General features: G+C 36.7%; 1 protein-coding gene across 2 annotated transcripts in view; it reads right to left on the reverse strand.

The window, feature by feature from the left end:
- Nucleotides 1–19,440, reverse strand: part of LOC149537277 (uncharacterized) — a 203,299-nt gene that overhangs the window by 56,413 nt on the left and 127,446 nt on the right. For both annotated transcript variants that reach the window (XM_089807640.1, XM_089807639.1), the window contains exons 3-4: nucleotides 8,864–9,185; nucleotides 6,971–7,045 (exon numbers count right to left, since the gene is read on the reverse strand). In XM_089807640.1, the coding sequence (XP_089663766.1) occupies nucleotides 6,971–7,045; nucleotides 8,864–9,185 (397 nt within the window). The remainder of the gene's footprint in view (nucleotides 1–6,970; nucleotides 7,046–8,863; nucleotides 9,186–19,440) is intronic.

Raw genomic sequence — 19,440 nt, forward strand, 5'->3', positions numbered from 1 at the left:
TGTTCATTGAACTTACCCTGGGTTGATCTTTCACAATCATAGGTAATCTTCCAAAGGGAGTTTTCACTCCCAGTTTGATCATTTCGGACTGAAACCTTTGCATACAGGCTTCCTTCACAATGGCAATTATTAGAAAAAAAACCTGGAATAAAAGGGAAAAAATTCCCTCTTTTCTTTTAAAAAACATTTCCCTCCAATGCCCAACTCAAACCACATTAGGGTTTCTCTTCAATAAAAGAAATAACATAGTTAAATGTTTATTATTTCATTTCTCCCTCCTAAGTGGTCAGCCATCAATAGGGACCATTCAGCATTATTTAAAAGTTTCCCCCTTTAATTTAAAAACTTATTGCCACCTAGGGCCTTGGTCCACATTGTAATGTTATTTTATTTACAAGTGATTATAAATTTCACTTTATTATTTTATAAGTGCTTTTAATAAGCACTTTATCAATATTTTATTCTTTAGGAACCCTAAAATTTAAGACCTTCCTAAAAAATAGTAAATGTGCCAGTCTATCAGATACATCTAGGATGATCCCAGAGGTCCTTTGGTGTATTCCTACTAACTCCCAATCCATCCCTAGAAAGTAGGGATTTCTCCTAAAATCTACGAGACTACCAAAATTGACCAAGGTGGCTCCAAAAGCCCCAATATGTCGCTATGCTCCCTAAATGGGTCCCCTCTGCAAACTGCTGGCCTACAAGAACCAAATAATAGGCCAACCTCCATCAATCAATTGACCTACCTAAGGAGGGGGCATTACAATACTCCCATCTTGTAATATGTTCAACATTTTGAATGTGCATGACACTTTTCAAATTCCCATCTTGTTCTTGAATGTGAGTTGGTGGCTGTAGAATGCAACACTTCCTGTGATTGATATGCAATTAGATTTCCAGAGATTGGTGTGTTAATGATAATGATTTGTACATGACCTCTTAAGTAAAATAAGCAACTTAATTAAAATATCCTATTAAGTTTTAAACCTGAAAGCGAATCAATGATTTATTTCCCATTCAAAGGACATATGATCTGCACTCTTTCATCCACCAAGAGAAGGTATTGGTGGCACCAAACATCACATACTTGGTGAGTACTTACTGAATGTGTGAGTACTCATAGGTTTTTTGCAGCCACAAGAGTCTCATGTGTTAAAATCATACAGGTCTAGAACCTTCCTACTTGCAGAAAATCGCCTGCTAATTGCCAAAAAATAAGGACTTCTACATAAAACAATTGCCAAAATGTGTAGGTGGTGAAAATGCAAGTTTAACTTACCAAAATACAAAAAGAAACATTAAAACACAGGACACCCATAAAACTTTGAAATCTATTCTACGCATTTTTTAGGACAGGTTCAACACAGGATGAAATCTTATTTTAAAGTTGCCAAGTTTCTGCCAAGTTAAAACATTTGGGCTTGCCAAGTACACGGAGTCTAATTATCGTGTTGCATTTGTTGTGCATATTTAATCTGTGTGCCTGACTTGCACAATTGTAAATGCTTAATTTGCATTTGATGAAGAGGAAGTATATTGCAGATGATGTCTTGCCAAATCTGACCACATGATGTTTTGTGATTGTTTAGTTGCATGTTTCCAAACTGTCATTGCATTCCAAAGATGGTTGTTTGTTGGGCAAAAATTGCGAATCACTTGTGAATGTGTTGAGAAATTTTCTTATGGTGATTAGATTTTTTTTTCATTCGTTAACAAATATTGGTCTAATTAACTCCACGTCTATTGAGATTGATGATGTTGTTAAAGATCCCTGATGGATCTCTTCCACTGATCTGCTGTAATTTTATATTTTTTAATTTGTTTTCCCTGTTTACTAAAATTTTCTTGCAAAGCTAGACAAAAGTTGTCGAAGGGTTTGATTGTTTTATATTTCTGATAATTTTTCAATAAGTAATAATAGAAGTATAATAACATGAACCAATTCTGAGAATGTATTCCAAATACATTTAAAGCAAAGTCACTTCAAGCTGATTTTTTTGAATATACACCTAATATGTAACCAAATGAAGATTTACAATAATATCCAGATGATTACAACTAAGAATAAAGCCAACCTGAAGGCGTGAAGGTTTTTGTCGTTTTGTGAATAAATGTCACACCGTTATGGCAGTTACTCTCCACAATTTTTCTGGCTTCCGTACTATACGGCTTCTTCGAATCTTGTAAACAATTTCTATGGGACGGCTTGACCAGATTCAACCTCCCAGGTGATGGTACGGCTTCCCTAGTATGATATTCGTTCTGCCTCAGTTTGACTCTTTTTGAGGCAACGAGAACAGAGGCAATTTTTCTTGAGGATGTCGCAGCTCTAGCATCTTGAGCTCGCCAGGTTATAGATTCGACAAAGATGCAAGCGTTGGAGTCAGTAGGGAAGGAGTTGGAGGGAGTCATATCCTTCATGAGGATGGGATGCACAACTGCCTTTACCGTTTTTTTTCAGGAGAGGGGATGGCCCGATGTGGAAACCACAGAGATGCAACAGGATTGGTCCATGACAAGGGAACCTGAGAGGGAGGGCCGGATTGAGATACCGATTCAGGAGATCGCAAGGTTACACAGGGAGATATATTACACCCTTCGGAGGAGTCAGGCGGACCAGCTAGCAGTTGAGAGAGCTCGGGAGGAGTCAGCTGCCAGGTTTGCTTCGGAGAAGGCAGCCTGGGAATCGGAGAGGACGGCCTAGCAATTCGAGAGGACAGCCCTATTAGCAGCAAAAGAACAGTTAGCAGTAGCAAATGAACAATTGACGACAGAAAAAGAAAAGATGGCAGTAGAAAAGGAAAGGGAATTGGGAGAGGTCGAAGAGATGATGCAGTCAACCCTAGAGCTCCAGTTGGAAGCAGAAGCTGAGCTGAAGATCAGGAAAGAACAGGTCTACAAGCTAAGGGCAGAGGTGAACGAGTTGCGGACGCGAATGGCCACTACACCAGGGACGCATCCCTTTGTCTAGTACTTATGCATTGATGTATTTCGTTAGAAAATTTTGTTAATGAATTTTGTTGTATTGTCGTCCAGAGACGACCTTTCTTTTTGGGGGGGATGATGTTGTTGGTAAAATGTATAATGTAGCCAATGGGTAGAGTAGTATCCGAACGGGCATGTGATGCTTGAGTCACCCCTTCGGAAAGGTATATGTACACGTCCGAGATGGACTTTGGAATCATCATTGTAAATCATAGATCATTGTAGTCATTGTAATCAGATTGTAATCAACAAGTGCATACATGAATAAAGTACCTGTTCTGAATTGAATCGTGTTATACTTGTGTTGAACTTTTTACCTTATGCGGTAAACAAAGGTGAAATATGAGCCCAGAAGGAAGCTACGACCAGAATCCAGCTCTCAAATGTTGCACATGGAAAAGTAGATGGCTGCCAGGTGCGGCCGTACAACTGCAAAGTGCCCACACGTGGGTAAAATACCCAAACCCCAGCTAAAACTCTGACTCAGTACTGCATTCCCCAGAAGAAACAATGCACAATCTCCAAGATGCTTCTGACTGCAAGAACTAGACCACTATTTTGGGGGCTATGTCCCAAACAAGCAAAGCAAGTGGGTTTGGCGTCCCAAATGCTGAAAACTCAATCAGAGCCCAAAACACAAATCCAAGATGTAATATGTCAATAATTCCTTCGAACTTTGTCTTTACCTCCTTATAACCCACCAAACTTAGCTCGAACCCTAAAAGTGTCCTCATGTGGCGTTGGGTTATAAAACAATATATTTCTCATTTTTAAAGTGGTCAAGTATCCAGAAAATGACCTTTTTCCCAATAGAAAGAAATTCGTTCACCAAAATGCTCTGGGTCAAAAGAGAAATATTTAGAAAAGTTCAAGACCTTTCCAACGAGCTATTACACCAAAGGATATTCACCCAAATAAGGCCAAAAACCCCCTTATTACTCCAAAATGGCTATAACTTAGCCTTATTTAAATTATTAAAATGCTAACTTAAATATATTAAAATATTTCCCAAATAGCGAATTGATAGCCAAAACACCTCTACAAGGTGAAACTAAACTCGTTACCCCCTATGACTGATGCCGGATAATCTGAAATAATTCACAATCTCATCCCTCAAAATTAGGGATACTCCTTAAAAATAAGAATGTCTCCTAATCTCCCGAAACTGAAACCATAGAATGATCTCGTAGAGACTCAAGACTATAACCCATCTCCACCTCCTAAAATGCAAGAAACTCCTCCTTCAATTAAGGAACTGCTCTCAACTACCCTCCTACTGTTTGAAACTCCAGATCCGAACACTGTATACCCTGACTGAGTCTCTAAACACCACTGCCAACCTACGAAACTCCCTGATAGGCTAACTCTATCATCTCTGATGTCCACTCCAGAAAGGGGACATGACATGTTGATATCACTTATTGAGATTAGTTGATGGCTCAGAGTCTTTCAGAGTGCAACTAGTGATTGCACCTATGGAGATTAGTTGATGATTCATGGACTATAGATATCTACCTGTTACTCCTGATTACATTGATTACACCTATTTTCGCACGTAATCAGAGTTATACATGATATTCATATGATCATAATGTCTGGCATATATTTCCAGCTGATTCCAATGACCATGCAAAGTTTTCCTAGTCTCCTAGACGATAACTAGAGACTACTCATATTGGTTACATTGTAAATTGGCCCTTTTGATAGTGAAGGCTATAGTTTGACTGGAGCTTTTTTGATGGGATTTTTTATTATGAGATTGCAATTGTCCCAAAGATTATGAGAGCTAATGATTACTAGTTGTGAGTGGCCATCACATATTCATGACATCAATGGCAGCTCATAGAGAATGATGACGATTGATAGATGGATGAAATGGTACCATTAAGAGTCTTGATTCCAAAAATTGGATTCTGATTATTCTAGACATTTATTTTAAATTCAAGCAGAGATGGTCAGTGGCAATCCCTAACATGTCATGATTTTGAAGAGAGTTTCACAGATAGTCAACCTTCAAATTGATCACCTATTATAGGAAAATGATTGCACCAATGATTGGGAATGCGAAATCATTGTTTTGAAATGTGGCTCTAAATAACGATACAAAGGTCATCATATTGGAGAATGGTACCATCTAAGAATGTGTCACCCATGTTTATGGTTGCATTGAATTGAGCAATTGATTGATGGCCATGCAAAGATCTGAGTTCTAAGATAAGTTGAGGATGACACTATTTTTGTAAAAGTTACATTTTCAGTGTCAGCATGTGCCTTCATCAGTTCAAGAGTTTTTAGGTAGGACTCAAATCAGTCCATGGATGTCTTAGACTCTTAAGAGAACAACTGTGCACAACATTTATTTTTTGATTTTTTGGGTTACTGAATTGATACATCTAAGCTATACAGATGAATTTGCCTTCATGTACAATTGTGCACAAAATTTATCCATTGATTTTGGGATTACAAAAATGGCACATGATACTGATGAGGTTGGACACATTGCAGAGATTCATTCTTTGCAACCTGATTTGAAACATGGGATAATAGGAGGTTTGTTAGATTTAAACAACCAAGTCATTATTTGTTAGTGGGTAGTTGGGTGGTTGTTTTGAATATTATGAATTTCATGTATCATATGTATGGGTTGTAAATCTCAATGAATAAGAATTATGCCTCTATAATTTTGGTGTTGTACATATGGTACACATCACCTAATTTCCCAAAACGGACCCCGGTCGGAGAAATTTGATTCAATATTTAGAAGCTTCTCTTCAAGGAATGCAGTAAAAATATGCAGAAAATTAGATTCCATTATTTTAAATGACTTGGACAATCTTTGAAAAAAAAATAAAGAATTCTTGAAAATAGGCAATTACTTTGTCAAAGAAGAGATAAATAAATGAAAACTAGATGAAATCCAAGTTATAGCATCATAAAAATGAACCTACCTAAGTACTTGCAATTAGATTACATCAAGATATCACAAAACATCCCTATGACACTGGTAAAGAACTAAATGAAAAAGGGATTAAGAATTCTTTTTACAAAAATTGCCAGAATGATGTGACTGATATTGAATGACTTATCACTCTAGGCTCTAAAAACTTCTCAACGAACTTAATTTGAAAAATTATTAATAAATTGGACTATGACATTGTTCCTTTATCATCACTAGAGAGAATACATCAAATATTCCAGACGCAATAAGCCCGAATTAGAAGAATCCTCAGTGACTAGATCATATGATATAGAGGTATTTGCCAGAAAGATATATGCTCTGAATCTAAACTCATATGATATTCAAATTTCCTTAAAAAAAGTGTCCTATTGAAAGATACTAAATGTGGTCTGTAATTAACCAATACCATACTATGAAAGATAATCAATTTGAAATATAACATGTCAATTCATCTACAGTATCAGATGGAATGTCAATTTGAAATAGCACACCTCAATTCATCTACAATATCAGATGGAATGTCCTCGTGTTATGCATAACCTAACAAGTAGAAGAATGTTGAACATGACAAACTATCACACAGATGGAACTAATTCCATGCACCTAACAAATGGCAGTCTAATTTAGACATTTTGTCAATCTTGTCACTTTCTATATCGTGATAACTTCCAATGGTGTCAAAATCATTGATGGTTCATTTTAAGATAAGCCATTACCTGTGTGTGTGCCTGCACTTGAATGTGTATGGGGTAAGCATGCATGCAAATATGTCAAAAGAAAAGTTATGACAAGAAGACTACAAAGAGTGCACAATCTATGGTAAGTTCCACATTGTTTGTGAAGAGATGTCCCAGCAGACAAATCAATTCAATAACAAACAATATCGCAAATTAAAGCCCAAGAATGGAATACTATGTACATTTCTTACCTAAAGAAAGAAAGATTCAAAATACAGGGAATATATCATTGTGATTTTGAATAGGTAGCCTTCTTTCAAGGATTAATATGATAATATTTACTTACATAGCACTTAAAATGGGAAGATCCTAAACCGGGTGAAGAGTTTGCACCATTACTCCCAGCACTCTGCTTATCAATCTACATGAGATAATTAATATGTCAGAACAAAATATACAAAACTTCGTAAACCTAATTATCTATTTACTGCCCTTATAATATTCTCAAGTGATAATACTCTACCCAACAAGATAAAAAAACAAATAGCTGTTTTTCCTCCTCTGTAAGGAAACTTCAATGGTCAAGTGGGACTCACATCATAATGCCATAAAAGCTTTTTGTTGCTTAATGTTAGCTATATTCATCAAATATTTTTTTTTAAAGAATAGCTTTCTTTACATGAGAATTTTTATAAAATGTCCAGATGTTATTTAATTAGATCGATTTGGTGGAGGTCAAACTAACTTAAATTTGCAGAAATACTGTGCTGTTCTGAGTATGTATTCAGCTCCTTACTTGTAATCCTAATACATTTTAGAATTACTTTCCTTTTAATCTAATTATGTTGATGACAATGAGTATGAACTTCTCTGAATGCAGATATGTTTCACACTGTATTGAATGTGGAGTAGATGGCAGACTGAGTTAGTTCGATGGCTGTGATTCACATTGCATTTTGGTATTGGTGTGTCTCATCAGTCATCGAAGGTAATATATATTAAGGGTAACAAGCCCAAGTAGGGGCATGACCCTATGTGGCTTTCATGGGGTCATGACCCTATGTCGGCACTTCTGTTTAATACTGTCAATCATAACACAAAGATGGCCGATGCATTACCAATTCGGTTCTTAACTAAACCGATACTTGATTACAATTTCAATGATATATTAAATATAATATATGTATATGAATATGTATATGTATATGTAAATGTGTGTGTGTGCGTGCGCATATGATGTCAGGCTTTCATATATTTGATTTCCATCAACAAACACACACACACACACATATATATAAACATATATTAAATATGGAATTTTCTTCAATTCACTATAAGGCTAAATTTCTCAACAGTAGACAACTAAGACATGCTTCACAATGCAATAAAAGGGCTCATTATATGTTGCTCCCTATGAAACACTATGATTGTACTGGCCTTTTCCTTGTTTGTCATCGTGATTCATTTTAATTATATTCATCATATTCAATTTGGGGCGTCTTTGGTAAATCGCAAGATTGTCATGCCATAGTCTTTATTTGTTGACTAAGAATTTGCATGATGACAGTGATAGAAGCTGGTCAAGGCAACCTATCACTGAACATTAACTTCCATGCACTTGACCAGACTCTAAACATTTCTTCAAATTCAGCCAAACACTACAAGAACATTAAAATCCTGATTGTTCAACAGTTACTAAACAATGTTTAGTTGTATTTTACCACATCATTTTAGGGGTGTGATGTCATGCAGTAAAAGTCAGAAGAACAAGAATCTTAAAGATACTTAAAAAAAAAACAGCTTGGCACTTTTATCGATACAACAAACATCATTTCATTTTGATCAACAAAGTTAAGTGTACCCAACATATGAAGGGTCACTTCGCTATGCTGAGTGGTTCCTTCCACATGGGACCATTGAGGTTTGACATAGTGACCACGCTGATGGATAATAATGATGTGCGTGTTGTAACAATATAATCATAGTTCAAAAAAAAAATTCAGACGTTCACTTAATTCCATTTACAAACTCTTAACAAATGTTCAAGTGTTCATTAATGACAAAATATGGCATTATGAAAAAACCGATCAACATCTTGCATGTTTTTCACAGCCAGCTATTTAAGATTCTGCAGATATCTCAATTTGCTCAAATGAAGACAAAAAAAAGTTAAAACATAACTAGTTTGTGTGAAAAAAGCATGCTTCCAATGAAGGTTCACATGTACACTGATACCAACCTCAGGGGAAGGTCCTAAATCTGATGTCTCCTGGAAAAGAGAGGAGTAATAAGCTGGGTCATAGATAGAGCCTCCTAAAACTTCATCACTGAGAGATGTCAGCCTAGCAGGAACAGGGCTTGATACACTAAGCAAAGCACCCCTGCTGTCAAGATCGGCAGATTGATAAAGTGCAGTATTATCTGATGAGACTCCCAATCTATACATCTGGAACCATACCAATGAGGATATCATTCTAACTGTGAACCCAATAGTTTGCATCCAAAATACAACCTTCACTGACAAGATAGAAAACTTCCCATACTTCAGGGGATCAATTTTCCTACAAAAAATCACAAGTCAAAATCAGCCATAATTTCTTGAAAGTAATAACATTCTGTAATTTAGACTCACATGAACCCTCTTCAACTGCCATAAAACACAATTAAATCTTCATTATTGTTGCAGGTTGAATTGTCAGAAAAGACAAACAGATTAAGCTTCCCAATGTCAAACAACATTTTCATTTAGCAAAGTTAATAGCTACCACCTAGTCTTCAAATTCCCAGAAACAAAACACCTAAAACAAGAATGGGCAAAAAGATTAAATCAAACAACTCACGACACAAACCATACACAGCCCTGTCATTCAATCATGTATAAGTGTGAGAGAAGAAAAGCTGATATGAAGGACAAACATTGATATGAAAAAAGTATGATGGATCTGAGTTCTAACCAACCAGCTGAATAATTACAAAGCCCATTATACTCGTGCTACTTTACATTTCAAAACTACCATAAAGTGGCAGCATTAACAGATGTCTACCTTCCAAATAATGAAATTCCATTAAAATAGCACATCTGGATGATAAATAACAATAAAAAGAGAGCTCAAAGAGAAAGTAGATTTCTTGTGGACTGTAATATCCCTTTCTAGATATTATATTAAAAACCCATGATATAAACTTGCAGATTTAAATCCGAACAGTAAACCAATATTCAATATAAATTCCAAAACTTAAATCGATTTCTAACCAGCAGATTTACATATAAGAAAACTCAGTAAAGCTTGTTTTATTCCTCCAATATTCAAAAAGTACATATATAAACCAGGAATTAACTTAGATATCCGCCAAAGACGTTACTATATTATATAACAGCAATACAATAACATGCAATAATCCAAATAACCCAATCTTATAAACAGAAATTACAGTCAGATTGGCAAATGTAGATAAAACCTGTAAGAAGGCTAGGTTTGCGTCCAACCTTCAAAAGCTTCTTCAAGGGTTTGCATCTTCAAAGAGATAACCAGCAACTGTTTCCAACTCCCAAATTAATATTTGTTTTAAATATTATATCTTCATAACCTCCCATGTGGAGGTTGTTGTACCTTTGTCACTTTTCCCAATGTGATGCACGCTCTTTTAAGCAATGTGGGATAAAGCACCTTTTTTGTCCTTTAGTCACTTAAGTGAACATAGTACCTTTTTAAATAAAGTGACAAGTTAAATGAACTTTATTAGTCACTTAGTTAGTAAACCATATAATCATGAGGCATTAAAATAGCTTACCAAATGAACTCAAATAATCACATGCAATAGCTCGTTGGAAAGCTCTTGGCAAGACACTTCCAAACCAATATTGAGGTACCGAAAATACTATGCTCTGTTTGCTTACTAAAAATAGTAAGTATCCGGACAACCTACCAAAACTACTCTGATGGGTCTAAAACTGGAAATGCCTAGGCCAAACCTCGAACTAAACCCTATAAAGAACCTTTTCGCCCCCGAAATCTAGGCGAAGTGAGCTAGCACACAGAATTATAATGTCCCATAAAAAGGGGACATTACAAAGCCTCCCTTCTCAAAGATTGCTTTCCCTCAAGTAATCCGCTCATACCTGCAGAAAGCAAATGCTAGGATCCCATACTCGCCTTGAGAATGAGATTCTACTCCTCAATCGATGTAACCCGAAATGCATCATCCCAATTCTTGAATGGGAAAACAGTACATTAGGAATCAATGTGCCAAATAACTGAATGCCAAGATCCCAAGTCTCACCATAAAGGGACACCAACTGTCATGTGTTGCTGCCCTATGTGCCAAAACCTTCAGTCAGCATATATGCCTTGTGACTCTACGAGTCTCTACTGTCAAGTGAAGATGGGAGCTCAACAATATACCAATATCCACCCCAAGATGATAACAACCAAACTCTCCCCCTAGCTCCCCAATGAAAGGCAATACGTAGGGATGCTCCACCTGGATCCCAAGTGAGAACTCGTGTGCTGTCTGAGATACCACTGACCAGCTCCTGTAATATATGCACCACTGTACCACTCTTGCAATATTTGTACCGATGACAATGACAGATTCGGCCAAACTAACTCCACCATCATATCACCCTGGTAAAAACGGAGTAATCCTAATCTTTGGAACTCTGATGTGTCAAAAGGTTGAAACACACAGATCATAATCATGCGACTGTGAAACAACACCGCATAATCCACCGGATGTAAGATACTATTAACACCTGGATTCTCGATTACCCAATACATCGTGTCAAACCTGTCGCCACCTAGATCCCAAAACTACTGAACCCCACATCCATTCGCCATATAGAGATAAAAATGTCTGGGAGCCTCTATAATACAACATCCCTCTACAGCTCCCGCTAAACTCCCATGGATGTGATAACTAACCAAACCATCATGCCAACTAACACCATAGTTGTCCAATAACCATGTACCCATAAGAAAACTTTGTGACATAGAAGTAGCAAACCATGTTGGATACATATCAGCATGATGTATAATTGACAGCTTTCCCTGCAAGTAATCCCCCACAAAGATCTGAGTCAGACGCTTGCAATCGCTAATCCCATCTTCCGAAGATGGTGAATACCCATCCCACCAAGGATAGTATAATTCTGGAACCAATCCACACCGATGCATCATCAAGTCCTTCGTGCGTAGGTCAAAAGAAAAATGATGAGCACTCCTCACTGTGTATTCACGGTAAAATGCTCCAACCTCTGCCAATGGCTCATCACTAAAAACACTTGAATCAAGCAGTTGATCCCTCCGACTCTGAAAATCAACAAGCCGGCCTCCAAAATCCACTGCATGGAATGAAGTGACAGATTTGCTTCCAGGAGATGGAAACAAATCAACATGAGAGCTATACTCCCAACCAGATGACACTTTGCGAATGCCATATGTGGATGGTGGAGTAGCGTCGATTACTACCACACAACTCTCAAGAGAATCCACCATTGTGACACAAGAGCTACTGGTAAATTGTCCTGTATCAACTGTCAGGGCACTAACCTTAGGAGAACTCGATACAACTACCAGTTCTCTACTGTTCTCCACCAAGGTACTCATCCTAGCTGAAACTGTTGTAACTATATCTATGATAGATGTAACCACATCCCTACTACAACCCGTGGATATAAGATCCTTATCAATTGCCTCTATATGTAACTATACTATATTTGCAGTTGGTGGAGATTGTGTCAAACTCAACTCCTCTGTAAGCTTCTCAATCTGTAATTATGACTCTTGAAGGGCCAACTGGGCACTCTACAACGAGTCCATAGTCACATCAAGCTCATGAGTAAGCTTATCAATCTTCTCCTCGTTTCCCTGCAATGCAACATAACAAATGCGATCCCACTCAAGAAGAAAATCTCTATCTGCAAGTAGTTGCAAGTAATTTTGTTTCATCATTCCAATCGCTTCTCAAAGTGCATGTATGTCTGCAAGGGAAAAAACACTATCACCATGCTCATCTGTCAAAGGAGTACTCCAACCATAGGTGCCCAACATTTGACGAGCAACATCAAAATGCTTAACGGTTGTGGCAACCATCCTATCATTAACCTTTAATTGGCTTGCTAAATGATGATCCCCTTGTGACAAAACATTGCCACACAAATCTTCCAATTTTTCATCCGCACTGTGATGAGGCTGAATCAATGTCACTCACCATATGATAAGCAGCATCGTGTATGCTATCATCTAGGCATACCTCAATATCTAGGGTTCTGTTGCTATGCACCTCATAGGATGGCTCAACTAGGGAGGTAGAAGCTGCTGATATAACAATATCTTCACGCACTTCCACTTCCAAGGTGACTGCGTGTCCATCCACATCATGATCTTGGGATTCATTGTCATCAAATGAATTTTCTGATTCGTTTTCTAAAGTCTGATTTTTGCTCTCCGTAAGGTCAGCTATCTGATGGTCACTAACTGCTGGGAATTCATCATAGAGGCTTCTAAATAGTATAGAGACCTCTTGTTCCTCTTTCTCTTCATTCTATGATGTAGTCCTCTTAACAATGGAAACCATACATCATGCCACTTTGTCTAGTTTTGCAAGGTCTGAAATCAATTCATTCATCCTTTTCTGGTTTTCATCCAACCTTTTCAAACTTTGTTTAAGCTTCTCCATATTCTTGTCCCACTGTTTCTGGGTACTTGTAGTAAACATGATTAACTAACTGATTCAAATGCTGCAATGATCTCCGACTGTTCTGATTTTATTTTTAAATTCCAACACTGCTCAAACAGATTTATTCCAGAACCTAAACCATGTGTTACGTATTTAGAATACGATGCAACAATTTCAGAGACAATCAATACCGTATTTCCTTACCTCCATGTACGGCAGGCACCACTATATTAAGTCTGTATTACAATATGAGGTATGGATGTTGTATAAGAAGCCGACCAATATGATTCATTCCTTAACTAGCCCGCAACTCATAGTAACACGGAGACACATCTCCCACATTTTTGCCCGACATCTCGGAGACTTCAACGCACCGGAGACTTGGGGACTCTGTCTCCCCGTCCCCAATGGCGCCACCAGATTTCGCCACCTCCACCGAGGATGAGGGACATCCCGATATTCAGTATTTGCAGATTTGACTATTTATGTTTAATGTTTGATGTTCCAATTCAAAGCAATGTTCAAATATTTACTCTTTTACATCTTTATAGCCTATATTGTAATACATATTTTCATAACTATCATTTTAAGTACCATATGCATAGATATATACACCCCTCTTGTCCCCCGCCGCCCGTCCTCCCACCATCCCCCACCGTCCCCAAATTAAGGCCCCTCTGTCCACCTGTTCCAAAAACTTGTCCCCCCCGTTCTACCGTCCCCTCATCCCCCAAGGCAGTGTAACTATGCCACAATTGTAACCATCATTCCGTTTAAGGCCTTGGAATAATCAGAAAATATATATACTATGACTCGCAAGAATTTTGGCAAACAGTTATCACTGTAATAAACTTCTCTACAACTGGCCACTGAGTTCAGTTCTGGAACTGAGGTATTTTATCAACTAATTGTCATGCAACCTTATTTTTTTAGTATATAATTGTTCTATTAAACTAGTGCCACTTTTCTTGATTCAAGAGCTATGAAAGAATAAGATTAAACAGTAATGATACTTTGGAAAACCCACTGAACTAGAATCAGATTGAACTTAGCATTAACATTCATTTCCAAACTGATGACAGTAAAACAATAAAACCTCCAGCTGTTTTCAGAAGCAAAACTACATTCTAACAATAATGGCAGTTCCAATAAAAATGCAGGAGAGCAAATAGATAATAGCAGACCCGTGAGGAGGATGAGACATGGGAAATGCTGAAGACTGCAGCAATCTTCAATCACTCAACCACAGCCAATACTCCCTTTAGACGCTGTATACTGCACTAATGGATGTCGTCTTGAGTGGAGGAATGATCCTACTTAATCGTGGATGAAGAGAATGAGTCTGGTCGTGGCCATTGCATATGGCATGAGGAATTTCGTGACACATCCGCCCGTATACACCCAGTCCACCACCCGTGTATTCCGCCTAATGATAGAAACATTACCTGGCAACCTCCAATCTCGTAAAAACTCTATCAACCTCGGCCTCTAAATATGCTGGCTTCCGTACTCTATACTGAAGGATACTGCTTTACCCGGCATAAAATGAGATTTGGAACCTCCCCTTCTACCAAACCGTCGACTATAACTTCCAACCCATACTTTCATTGCACGAGTTCACCTACGATTTCTAGTAATGCTAAGACCGCCCCTCCTTTGAATCAACTCTCTCCATAGCCAAAAGCAAAGATGATAACTAAAACCACCCACATGAGCTCCAATAAAATGCAAAGGTTATATAAAAAAAAAAATTGTATGCCGTACCAACCTGAGTATTCTTGAACTGACTGGGCTAGCTTGAGGACCATCCAATAAATCTGAGCTTTCCAAAAGATCTTCCAATGAATCGAATATTGACTTCAATCTATAGGACTAGAGCTAGGTCCAGCTCCTAACTCTCAAGGGTTTTCGTCCTCGAGACAACTCAGTCACATTTAAGCAACCAATAATCTAGATATTGAGTTTATGAATTCTGGTCTGTTGCGTGATTCCACAGGATGGCAAGATTCTTGGCTCTGATACCACTATAATATCCCTTTCTGGATATTACACTAAAAACCCATGATATAAACTTGCAGATTTAAATCCGAACAATAAACCAATATTCAATATAAATTCCAGAACTTAAATCGATTTCTAACCAGCAGATTTACATATAAGAAAACTCAGTAAAGTTTGTTTTATTCCTCCAATATTCAGAAAGTACATATATAAACCAGGAATTAACTCAGCACCAAAGACGTTACTGTATTATATAACAACAATACAATAACATACAATAACCCAAATAACCCAATCTTATAAACAGAAATTACAGTCATATTGGCAAATGTAGATAAAACCTGTAAGAAGGCTAAGTTTGCGTCCAACCTTCAAAAGCTTCTTCAAGGGTTTGTGTCCTCAAAGAGATAACCAGCAACTGTTTCCAGTTCCAAGATTAATATTTGTTTTAAATATTATATCTTCATAACCTCCCATGTGGAGTTTGTTGTACCTTTATCACTTTTCCCAATGTGATGCACGCTCTTTTAAGCAATGTGGGATAAAGCACCTTTTTTGTCCTTTAGTCACTTAAGTGAACATAGTACCTTTTTAAATAAAGTGATAAGTGAAATGAACTTTAATAGTCACTTAGTCAATAAACCATATAATCATCAGGCATTAAAATAGCTGACCAAATGAACTCAGATAATCATATGCAATAGCTCGTTGGAAAGCTCTCAGCGAAACGCTTCCAAACCAATACTGAGGTACCGAAAATACTATGCTCTGTTTACTTACTAAAAATAGTAAGTATCCGAACAACCTGCCAAAACTACTCTGATGGGTGTGAAACTAGAAATGCCTAGGCCAAACCTCGAACTAAACCCTGTAAAGAATCTTTTTGCCCCCGAAACCTAGGCGAAGTGAGCCAGCACACAGAATTATAATGTCCCAAAAAAAGGGGACATTACATGAACACAAAGTTTATTCAATAATATACCATTTGTGTAAAAACATCAAGATATACAATTGACATCATTACATCAGGCAAAACAAGAGCAAAATGCTTATTGAACAGCAATAGAAATATCATATATGTACAAGGGATAGTCAATTAAAAGGAAGAAACAACAAACCACCCAATTGTTAATATTATTATATTGATGCAATACTTAATATTTATTTATAATAACAATCACCCTCCTATTACATCACTTCCTCAAGAGTGCAAAGCAATAAGACCCCAAAAGTTTTGAATTTTATGGCAGCAAGTGATTTTGAGAAAATATATGCATGCTACTCTTGAATCAAAAATAGTGGAGCTGAAAAAATTGTTGTTGCAAGTTCTCACAAATGTGTTGCAACTAGAGTTCAATGTGTTTACTTCACTAATGAAATGTTAGATTATATAAGCTTCAATGCTGCCTAATTTTCACAAGAATGAACTATAGGTTATTGCGTATGCACACCCATTCTTGTCAAAATCTAATGTAACAGTGTCAATTCATGAATAGCTCCACCTACGGCACAATAGTTTACTTTTGGGGAAGAGTGAACAACCATTTTCTTTTCAGTCAACGATGATATCATGCCAAATCCTAATATAAAACAAGAGATGAAGTAGACTTATCATTTAGTGATCCTGCAAATTCTACATTTGTGTAACCTATCAAAGAACTATGTGTGTTCTATTAACATAGATGTTATTTGACTTGGTGTAGGTCAAATAAATGAGACTCACAATCAGCTGATAATAAAACACTGGTGTTCACCTAAGCTAATGGATCTCTATTTGCCACATTTCTTGTCCAATGATTATGCAAGAGCCTGAGATTTATCATGCCAAACAATCGTTTCAAATCATCACTAATTGAATCAAATAATTTTCTAACAATCCCCAATGATGAACAAATCATTGGCATATACTAAATACAATATCCCTCGCTTACTATTTGAGATAGATATTAAGATCATGTAGGTTTCTAGCCAATACATGAATGAAGAGAAGCACATCAATATTGATGTACCAAGATCTAAGTGCCTATGTCAAACCATAGAGGATATCACAAGATTGCATCCTTTTTGTTGCTCCCCACATGCAAAATACCCTTCTAGTTGAGACATATAAAATTACCTAAATAGACATTCAGGAAGGTAAATTTGACATCCATTTGATGAACCTACCAACTAAATTGCATTCCTATTGTCAAATACATCTAACAGTCTCCATCCTTGTAGTGGGAACAAAGGTTGTTTGATAGTCAATGCCTTCTTTCTACCCATGGCCCTTAGCCGCGAGTTGGGGCTTACAGTTGTCAATGCAACCAGCTACTTTTCTATCTTGAAAACACATTTGCATCTTGTCACTTTCTTAATTTGTAAAATATCAATAAGTTCCCAATTGTTTTCCTCGTTAATGCTAGATACAAAGATACATGTTTGCAATACCATTTCCTTTCAATATTTCATCTTCCATTTCATTCTCTTGAAGCTTAATTGCATCCACCAATCCAATCTCCTCCTAGTGCTTTAGACCCCTAATCTAAACTTACACTACTTTATCATATTTTGAAGTTTCTTTTGTAATAAATTTCTACCACTTTCTCCTACCGTGACTAGATATTGTGCTTTCAAATATAACTTCTCCATTCGCCCCTGCCCTCCTACTATCCTTCTTGATTTCTTATAAAACTACAAATTATGCTTTTACCGCTATTCTCCTACTATTTGTCTTCTTGATATCTTACAAATATCCTAGACTCCAATTGCATTTATGTCAAACAACCATACTAATAGTACCATCTCCAAACTTAGCATTAAATCCAATCTACTCTATTACATTTATGCTACCCAACTTTAATTTTGTGATATGTATTATAACTTGTGTTGGTTTATCAAGATCACTGCAAATATATTAGCACTGCCTGTTTTGGTAGTGTTTTTCAACTGCAGCAATCAATATATTTATATGAAGAATGAGTTACGAATAGACATGTCTGTTTGTAAAGTTTCTTAAAATTCTGTAACCTTTTATTCAGGCTTTTATTTCAGTCCTTGATTGCTGAGAATGGTCTTCTAATTTCTGAATATTGAGGAAGTTGACACCTATCTTTAATGCTGATACAATAATGAATATTGGACCTTTGATTGAATGGGAGTATCTTTGAATTAATTGCAGGATATAGATGCTTAGAGGAGCAGACTTAATTGTAACTGTGTGTCCTCAAACTGCACCGATAACCTTCCTATATATCCTTGCTAAAGGGTATGTCCCTCAAAGGGACATAAATTAACATAATTAATCTTCCTATAAGTCGGTCATCAAAAAGATAAACATAATAACATCTAACTAACACAATGTGTTAGATTAGTTATGGATTATCAATCTACTTCTTGAGAAGTCGCTGGCTCCTAAGGAAAATAATCTAATGCCAACTAAATGATATATAAGGGTAAGAAGAAGAAGTACGGTCTGCACTTTCAGACCTGTAGGTTATCTGGTTAAATATACTTAACGCTCCCTCTTAACCTGATTATCTTACAGAGAGATATTATATCTAGAAACACCAATACAGATGAATAAGCAAGAATCAATACTTTATATCTGTCTGACTCTTCCTACTATGAGGTATCGTAGAACACATGATACAAAGTCATATTACTAAACCTGTGATATGACAAATCACTGCTGCTAGTGATAATATACAGGATAAATCTGAAGAGTAATTTAATTCCTTCATTTATCCAAGTTGTGACTCATAAAAACTGGTATTTCTATATCACAACAAGATCCTGAGTTTAAGATCCACCAGAATACAGGATAAATCCGGAGAATACTAAAATTCTTCCTTTATCCAAATTGTGACTCATAGACATAGCAATGTCTACATCACAATATGATCTTGAACTCATCTAGATCTTACAATAGAATTCTATTGTTTAGCACATTATCTAAGAGATCGTCATCTCTCATAATACTTTTTATACAAGTTTTCATTATCTTGGAGATCGTCACCTCTTAAATAATGAATACAAATGGTGAAGCCCATAACGATCAATAGCCTGACAAATAAAATTATCATAAGAATACAAAAACAATTGAATCATACCTAGATCTTTCCTAAGATGATCACTCTCAGAGAGGTTTGATAAGAA

This window comes from Cupressus sempervirens, chromosome 10 (assembly GCF_028749045.1).
Source record: "Cupressus sempervirens isolate cs-2001-9-10 chromosome 10, ASM2874904v1, whole genome shotgun sequence".
Lineage (NCBI taxonomy): Eukaryota > Viridiplantae > Streptophyta > Pinopsida > Cupressales > Cupressaceae > Cupressus > Cupressus sempervirens.